Raw genomic sequence first — 9,601 nt, forward strand, 5'->3', positions numbered from 1 at the left:
ATGAGTCACTCATTTTTTTAATGAAAAATGCTCAAGCCAGAAATTGGTGCGCAAGTTCGTCAAGAACAACGACAATAGCAAATCGACACAACACTAAGAACGCAGATGTATCGACGAGGACGGAGCCGATAATTCTATTTAGGTGGAGCAAAAATATATATGAGGAAATTTAGAGGATTCGAAAAATGGCATATATAAGGAAACTTAGAAAATTTTCAAAAATTAAAGATCAAAATAACATTAATGAAAAAATTTGGTATTTATTTGTCATTCTTAATTCTCACAAATAGGAGTATTTGTCATCTCAATGCCGAAACCAAATGAAATGTTAATTTGATGGATTTGTATCGAATGGGCTGAAGCAAGAAAATAAACATAAGAAAGGTCGGGAGAATATTCAGTAGCATGATTGGCAATAGATTTATTTGACCATTTTCTCATGAATTTTTTTTATCTTTAGCTTGATCTCTTATAGACTTGTTCATGACCTCCATAAGTAATGTTTGACCCCCTTAAATAATTGCAAAACCACTATTTTCCGTAGCATCTTTGCTTCGTCTAAAAGCAGCTATTTGCTAGGAATTATGAAAAAATTAATAGGCCCATTTAAGAGGAAAAAGAAAAAAGAAGATACTACCAAAAATAGTCATTTTGGTTCACTACTTTCTCCATCCGAACATGTAATAAATTTCCAGCCTTCCATATGTTGCCAATTTATAGCTTTCGGTGAGTGAAAAAAATACAGATAACTTACAATCCCAGGTCAAAAGGACAAAATGTTTTGACTTGAAGTTGAGGGGATTTAATTAACTACACTTTGCAAATTCGAGGAATAATGTAAATTCAGTGGTCTAGAGATACTGGCATCATGACGTGTTCAACCAAGAACCATGGAACACACCGCCGCAACCAAAGCTAGAACACTTATGCACGAGAGATAGATAACTCATCTAGGGATGAAATTCTATGAATAAAAATGACGGTTTGAGAATTTGACCATGCATGAGAGATAGCTGTGCCGCTGCGTGGACAGTGGATTCTATGGTAAATTGGGCAAAATCCAACTCCATATGTGTAGTGTGCGAGGCTTATATAGCATTATATTGTTTCTATTAATTAAGATTGATATTCTTCTCGATTTATTGTTTTAATTATAGATTGTGTGTTTGCGTTTCTACTAACGTAGGAGAAAGAAAAGATTGTCAAATATTGAAAACCAATACAAATGATAATGTCGAAACAATACATGATAGAATCAATTAAATGTAGTGAATAATTAAGGATTTCAATGTACACCGATTAAGATAGAAATAGTATTTCATTGAACAGAATGAGAGTGGAATCAAGAGAGACACAAACAAAAGAAGATGCATTTATATAGCAATTTCCACATGTTTATGAAAAAATGTAGAGGTACGTGAAAGAGTGGATTACAAAATAAGCCGAAAATGAATGATAATTAAGTCATGAAAAATACGATAATATTGGCAAATATTCTCTTTTTCATCTGTTGAATCAGACATTTGGTAATGTATGTCGGCAACTCTTGTTTCCTCTCAATCACTAATACTATGTGTCTGTGTGTGTGTGTTAAAATTTCACACAAAACCCAACCCTACACCACCATCTCTTTATTCTCTCTCTCTCTCTCTCTCTCTCTCTCTCCAATATAAGTATATGCATTGCATTGTCTCTACTGTTTGCTAGCTACCTAGTCTCCAGTTATAACCATCTTCATTTCAATTTCATCATCACACCATCACTTCATCTATGTTTAATAACTCCTCTCCAATCCAATCCAATCCAATCCAATGCACAAAAAATGCTAAACAATATTGTCCTCTTCACCACCCCCTCCTATTCTACATTCCCAAATTAATTTCTCCAATCAAACTATACTTGATTCTTCTATTGATGCTCTCTCACTAGGGTTTTGCTTAGTAATCTCCATTTATCAGTGTGTGATTGGTGATTAATCATATAGCTATGTTAGGTTCATTTGGATCATCATCTTCATCATCCCATGAAGAGGAGGAGCACCGCCGCCGCCACCGCCAGATCCCGCCGCCGCCTATCCACATGCGCCAGCTCCTCATCAGCTGCGCCGAGCTCATCTCCCGCTCCGACCTCTCCGCCGCCCACCGCCTCATCGCCATTCTCCTCTCCAACTCCTCCCCCTACGGCGACGCCACCGAGAGACTCGTCCACCAATTCACCAAAGCCCTAACCCTCCGCCTTAACCGCTTCTCCGGAGTCAGCGCCGCCACCGCCGACGACGCGGTGATCCAATCATCATTCCTTTCTCTTAACCAGATCACTCCGTTCATCAGATTCAGCCAATTGACGGCGAATCAGGCGATTCTGGAGGCGATCGAGGGGCAGCCGGCGATCCACATCCTCGACTTCGACATCATGCACGGAGTCCAGTGGCCGCCGCTGATGCAGGCGGTGGCGGAGAGGTTCCCTCCGCCGACGCTCCGGATCACCGGCACCGGGTCCGATCTCGAAATCCTCCGCCGCACCGGCGATCGCCTCGCCAAATTTGCCCATTCCTTAGGGCTCCGCTTCCAATTCCACCCTCTGATCGTCCAATCCAGCGACGAATCGATCTCGGTGACCTCCTCCGTGGTGATCCTCCCCCACGAGACGCTCGCCGTCAACTGCGTCCACTTCCTCCACCGCCTCCTCAACGACCGCGACCGCCTCCACCTATTCCTCCACCGCATCAAATCGATGTCCCCCCGAATCGTCGCGATCGCCGAGAGAGAGGCCAATCACAACCACCCTGTCTTCCAGCAGCGGTTCGTGGAGGCGCTGGACCACTACGCCGCCGTGTTCGACTCTCTGGAGGCGACGCTGCCCCCCGCCAGCCGCGAGCGCCTGGCGGTGGAGCAGATTTGGTTCGGCCGCGAAATCAGCGACATTGTGGCCGCCGAGGGCGACAATCGGCGGGAGCGACACGAGCGATTCCGATCGTGGGAGATGGTGCTCAGAAGCGCGGGATTTGGGAACGTGGCGCTGAGCCCCTTCGCATTATCTCAGGCGAAGCTGCTCCTCCGCCTCCACTACCCTTCAGAAGGATACCAGCTGCACATCCTCAGCAATTCGTTCTTCTTGGGATGGCAGAATCAGCCCCTCTTTTCGGTCTCGTCTTGGCGCTAAAACCCTAACCCTAATTTTCATGATCGGAGGGAGGGAGCTAACACAAACCTAATTTCTTCTTCAATCAGGTTTTCTTGGACTGCTCAAATATTTTTATTCTTATATATATACTAGTGCTATTTGGGGTGTATTTAATTTTTAATTACCATACTTTTGATCATCAAAGATTCGGATCTTGAGGAGTCGCATTAATTACCATTATCTTTGTGGAAGGGGGGTTTGTTTTGGTGGCCATTACCTTTTGGTCTTAATTAATTCTAAAAAAGCTGAACTTTTCAACAGGATGATGCTTTTATTTGTATTTATATGAATGAAAAGTAATGGAAAGTTTTGGGTATCCCTAAAATTCCTCTGTCTATGGTTAATTAATTAGCTAGAAGGGGTGAGAGAGGAAGAGATAATTAGTTTGTAGCCCTAATTTGTGCGTTTTGTCCCCTGAGAGCAAAAGCATGAAATTTGACAAAATACACATAAATTTTGACAAACTTGTGTCTCTTCTCTCCTACAAGTTGGCAATGGGATCTCTATTGTGTCTGATGGTGTATTGCAATGGACCACTACACCACTTTTAATTTTGTGTTTGTCCATACTTGTTGTTTGTTATAGCTATTCAACCATCCAAACATTTGCATATATACATATTCTATATATGTTGATGGACAAATTAAAGAATCTAACAAGAAGCAGGTGAAATCCAAATAGTAAGCAAATTGAGTGAGTAATGAGGGTTTGCCCTAAGTGAGTAGGGATGAGCACAAAATTCAGTGTGGTATTCAGCTCCACAAGAAGCAAAAGAAAGATCCTGAAATCTTGATATTCAGTGGAATGGGCATGATGATGATGGTTGAGAGAGAGAGAAAGAGAGAGAGAGGAGGGGTGTGGTAGTAGTAGTAGTAGTAATGTAGAAGTAGATTTGTATTGTGTGCAAGTAATAGTAGGGGTGGTGACAGTGATAAGATGGTTATCAGTAGTATTTGGTGAAGCCCACGCAACACCACTGCGCATCAACAATCTTTACTTTTTTTTTCCTCTTCACTCTTTTCTTTTTCAACAAATCTATTTCACCAAATTTTGTACAAACAAAAATTATTTTATTTGAAAAAAAATAGATTTATTTATGCATTTAATTAAAATATATGGATACATATAGTACATGAAAAGTGCATAATATTGTGGTCATATATTTATGATTTGTGTATAATTTTTGTACTTTTTTAGAACCATAAATGTAATCAGTGTATACTTTAATTTAAATTTTAAAAACAATAGAAAGGAAATTCATATATAAAAATAAAAAATAAAGTTAAAAGGCTAGTAAGTCTTTTTAACTTATCCATTTACTACATTTATTATTTTAATATATTAATAATATATCAAATTATTAACCTTATTTTGGTTGTACAATTTGGTTATAAGATTGCACTCTTTCTTTTTTTTTTTAAGGATTTATAGTCTTTGGGATTATACAATTGTCTGACACCGCATGCTTTTTTATAAGTATTTATAGTGTTTGGGATTATACAATTGTCTGACACCGCACGCATGCAATTATAAATGGAACGTTACCCCCTCCATCACATTATTCGTTACTCACTTTTTCTAATTATAATTTCTGGATTCATGTTGCCTCTGTTAACTAATACAGTCTCTTCATCTCAAAGAAAATACGTAACTTTTTTTTTGTTGCCATGTGATTTTATATAGTACTAGTATTATTATTTTATATGTTAAGTGAAAAGAAAATAAAATATAATGAGAAAAAATAAAATAAAGAGAATAGTACTCCTATTTTTAGAAACGAGTCATCTTCATTGGAATAGCTAATTAGACATCTTGATTGGCACGTTCTCTAATATGTATGGTTTCATGAGATTTCCGTCTTTGATTCTTGTTCTGGTCCGTATACCCGAGATTATAACTAAGCACATTTGGAGGAAATTATGTTAAAATATGTGAAATTATGTATTGACATGATATTTTGTAGAGTAGTTATTGTGATGTTCTGGACTCACCGTGGATAAGGAAAAACGTGACATTACTTATTTAATTGAAGGATATGGATCCCTAAAATCATGAACTTTGACCTAATTCCAGTATTTTTTAAACAACATACAAATTGTACATTCCATGTGTATTTCTCGACACGAATAAGATGTTATGGGCAAAAACTTATTCTATATGAGCAACTATGAAACGCTTGTGACATTTTAAACCACTTTTAAAGTTCGTGGCAAGTAGGATAAAAATCACGTTGATTCAACCGTGCCAAGTATAATTTAAAAAAAAGTCATGTACGCCAGTCGGACGACGATTAACCTGTCCTGAAATGAACGTACAAAATGTAAAGTTTGTTCTTTTAAAGTTCGTGAGAAATACTAGAATTGGCCAAAATTTGTGATTTTAAAAATCAATATCCCTTTAATTGATATTTATTCAATTAGTCAAATAAAGGCTAGTATACTAGTATATACATACACTCATCAGAGTCAGAGCAGCTCAGGGTTTTAACAAAAGGCGACCGACTTAGGGTTTTTTAAAAGAATAATGCTATGCGGCCACATTATGGCCAGTCATAAATTAATTAAATAACAAAAAAAATTGATTTTTTTTCAAATTTTTGGTTTAATACTACTTGATTTTACTTTTATATCATCTTCATTATATTGCTCAACATGTTAGTGTTGCTCTTTCGTAGTTTTTGCTCAACTTATTACTACTGTCATTTCTTGATTGTTGCTCAACGTATACAGTAATTCGTGATATTAATGTGTTTTACGTAATGGAATTCAAAGATAAGTATCAACTCACAAGTCCATTCACACACACATATAAGTTTATATCAGTAATTCTAATTTTTTTTATACATGTAAATGGACTAAATTAACTCTTTATGGCCAGCCACATTATGGCCATTTAGCATCACTCTTTTTAAAATGGAATGATGAAATGGAAGTTAATAGTAGTACTATAAATTCAACTTTTGCTAGAAGAGTCGATATATATTTAATTAAGGTGGTGGCTAGGTATACAGTCATATATACACGTCCAAACTCCAATATCATAATGTTTAAATTAACCTTAAAGAGGCTTCGTTTCAGTAATAAAAAGGGGATAGTAAGAAATATTGCAAACATGTTGAATACATTTTACATAGTAAATCTCGATATATATAGTATTTTAGAAGCAATAAGAAAGAAAAAAGTATAAATAGAAAGTGGTGATAGAGAGCTCGTGATCTGTGACGATAGATATTAATTCAATATCTACTCTGAAAAGAAGACAATAATGAAGAACAAGAAAAAGAATCTCCCCTTTTTCGTAAAGAGACTTTCAAAATTATTTTTCGTGACAGTACTCGGATACTTTCCAAATAAATGTCTCTATACCTGCTTTTACTCGTTTTGTTACGTTTGTGAAAAGATATTTTAAACTTGTCCAACTAAAAACAAAAGATATTGCAAACTTGTCTTTCTTTAAACTAAAATTATTTATGTATCCCATTTGAACCTTTTTTTTATGCATTGCTATTTTAATAGTACTCTTTTTTTTTTATAATTTCTATTGCTATATATCGAACCAATAGCAACTCGACAATCAAGTTATGATCCCACAAAACATTTAAATGTAATAGTTAGTGTAAAGTTATCCAAATTTATTACAAAAACATTAAAACAAAAAAAGAACTCATTCTGTCTATACACATATATAGTACTAATATAAAAAAAATTCATTTTCACTGTGAATGCAATTGCTTTGCACGTAGAATATAAGCTAGTATTATCATGCTATCATAAAATAAAATTCATGTAATTCTAAATGAAAGTAGTACTTATAAATTAAAATTGTAGTAGGAGCTAGTAGTAATTTGTTGATCAACAAGAAACCTTTAATTTCTCATTGGCAGAAAAATAGATTGGATGTTGTTTGAGATTGGAAGAGTCGTTATAGGAAAGAATCTTGAGCAAAATTTGTAGCAAAAAGTGTGAAATCCGAGATCCATGTTTCCTCTATTCTGTCTCTGAAATTGTGCCACCCCATTTCTTCCATTCAATTCTTATCTCTGTATTTATTATTTTGTGTACAAAATAAAAGTCCAAAGCACATGAGATGAGATGATGATACCAAACACTGGTGGAATCTATCTTGTTTTACTCCACATTTATTACATTTTTGTCACTTTTACGACTAACCATGTCAAACTTTAATCAATTTCCACATGTCAAATTCGAGGAATCTTAGAGAAAATTTCTCAAATCCATAAGTTTTTAAACAGATCTCTTTTCACAAATTTTTATTTAGTCTTTCCTCATAGTTCCAATAACCTTATTAATGTAAAGTGAGTGGAGTATTTTTTCAGGCCAACTTATTTAGAATTTTTTGCTAAACTAAATTTATAGGTTATCACATCCCTCCAAATTGCACAATAATTCTCTTGATATATGATAGTGGCGCATAGTACCACAAAAATAAAATCACTTTTAACTTTTGAAATTTTCAATTGAATAACTAATGGTTAATTATGTAGTTTCTCTGTTGAGTATAAAACATGACATAAGATTGTACATATAAAAATGCCCTAGCTCTTCAAGTTCCAAAAAGTTTTTAATTCTTTTCACATTAATTAATATTTTATCAATTCATTATATACCAAAATAAACTAATAGTGTTGAGTAATTATATTCCATTCATATATTGTGAAAATTTATGATGTATTCACCACTTTATTGAATAAATTCATTGTGTACGAAGAACGATATTTCAAGTAAGGTTAGTAGTCCAATTACAGAAGATGGAAAGATTAAAGTAATGCACATATCAAATTATTATAAAATGGTCGGTAAAGAAAAGTGAGATTGTGATAATTGAATACTTTTCAGAAGGATATTCCTAATCAATTACATTAAATTGTGTAATGGGCATCTTTGATCCTATCTTGATTTGTTTTATGTATATTAAGTCGATGGACAATTCTCAAAAACGTCAAGTTGACTATGTAATATGTACATATATGTATAGACGACATAGAACTATATTTAACATTTTGGATTGTTGGAAATGAGTGTGTGTATTGTGCGTGGTTTGAGGGAGACAGCAAAGGCATAGATCACGTCCCCAAATTTAAATGCCTGCCAGAAAGAAAGAAGAAAAAAACCTAACAATTTGTTGTACTAAGATTTTGTATCAAACATTGTTTTATTCGAGAAGCATTTCTTTGATTATAAAATTAAACGGCCTTCAAAAGGTCTCTTTACTTTTGTATATGGCCTTTTTATAAATTAATTCAAGTTATTAGGTCTAATCTTACTCTTTCAGTTGAGTTAAAGTCTCTTATAATTTTTTCTTTAAATACAAAACATCCTTATTATTTTGTACTTATTCTTATGTGTATGTATACATAGGGTTTGGAAAGTAAAAATTTAATAGTAAAGGCTCATTGTCTTGTGGTGTCTAGTCAATTGCAAATAGTATTCTTAATTTATTCTTTTTTGTATTTTATTGTCTCTATTTATTCTTCTTCTATTTATTCCTCATTTACTTAAAAAATCCACTTTTTAAAATCCCTTGGCAAAGAGAAACGCCATTAGTTAACTAGAGACGGAGGGGGTATATTATTTTTACATTTAAGCAGCTGATTGGATTGAAAATGATTCAACAATGTGACATTTCCATTGCATATAGTGATCCTTTTCTCTTTAGAGGAAAATAAATGTGTGTGCATGTGTATCTATATAAAGACACATAAAATCAATCATTCAATTGACTAGGTGGAAATGATAGATCCAAAGTGAAAGAAAGAGAGAGAAGCAACCTAATTTCTTTATACACAACCTTTATTTTTCTTGAAGAAATACCTAGAAAAACAAGGAAAATCATTATATACCTTTTACTATTATTTATCCCCGTTACAAAATGTTTCAATCATACAGCTACTTACATCAATCATTGTGCTCAATCAATAGTAAAACTTCTTCCAAATTCATCTGTCAACTATTATTACTCTTTATTCCTTTCCATTTGCTTTACCGCTAATAAATTTTTGCAAATTTTGATTATTTGTTTTTTTTATTTATTTAAATGCCCACCTGTCTTTTCATTAAAAACTGTAATTTCCTCTTATTCTACATTGACGTGACATGCTTTTTCATCTTGTTATTTATAGTTTTATCATTATTGTTTTAAACTCCAATTTATCCATTTGATTATAATCAGCGATTTGACGTCATATTGAAACTAAAATTTTATACTCCAACCTATGTGTACAAAATAACATACAAGTATAATAAGATGAGCAAATATAGAAAAATATTAAAAAATCAAACCTATGAATTCTATGGTTTATTTTAATATAAATGTGGTCCAGTTGCAGGAAGATTTGTTTCTTTCGATTATTGTACTTGTTTCAAATATCATTATATTTCCTCTGTTGTCAGGTTCATAT

General features: G+C 34.2%; 1 protein-coding gene across 1 annotated transcript; it reads left to right on the plus strand.

The window, feature by feature from the left end:
- The first annotated feature begins 1,543 nt into the window (after positions 1 to 1,543).
- On the plus strand, positions 1,544 to 3,343 carry LOC121758285 (scarecrow-like protein 18). The gene has a single exon (XM_042153697.1). The coding sequence runs from the start codon at positions 1,987 to 1,989 to the stop codon at positions 3,160 to 3,162; it is 1,176 nt and encodes a 391-aa protein (XP_042009631.1). The 5' UTR covers positions 1,544 to 1,986; the 3' UTR covers positions 3,163 to 3,343.
- The last annotated feature ends 6,258 nt before the right edge of the window (positions 3,344 to 9,601 follow it).

Source organism: Salvia splendens, chromosome 12, assembly GCF_004379255.2.
Source record: "Salvia splendens isolate huo1 chromosome 12, SspV2, whole genome shotgun sequence".
Taxonomy (NCBI): domain Eukaryota; kingdom Viridiplantae; phylum Streptophyta; class Magnoliopsida; order Lamiales; family Lamiaceae; genus Salvia; species Salvia splendens.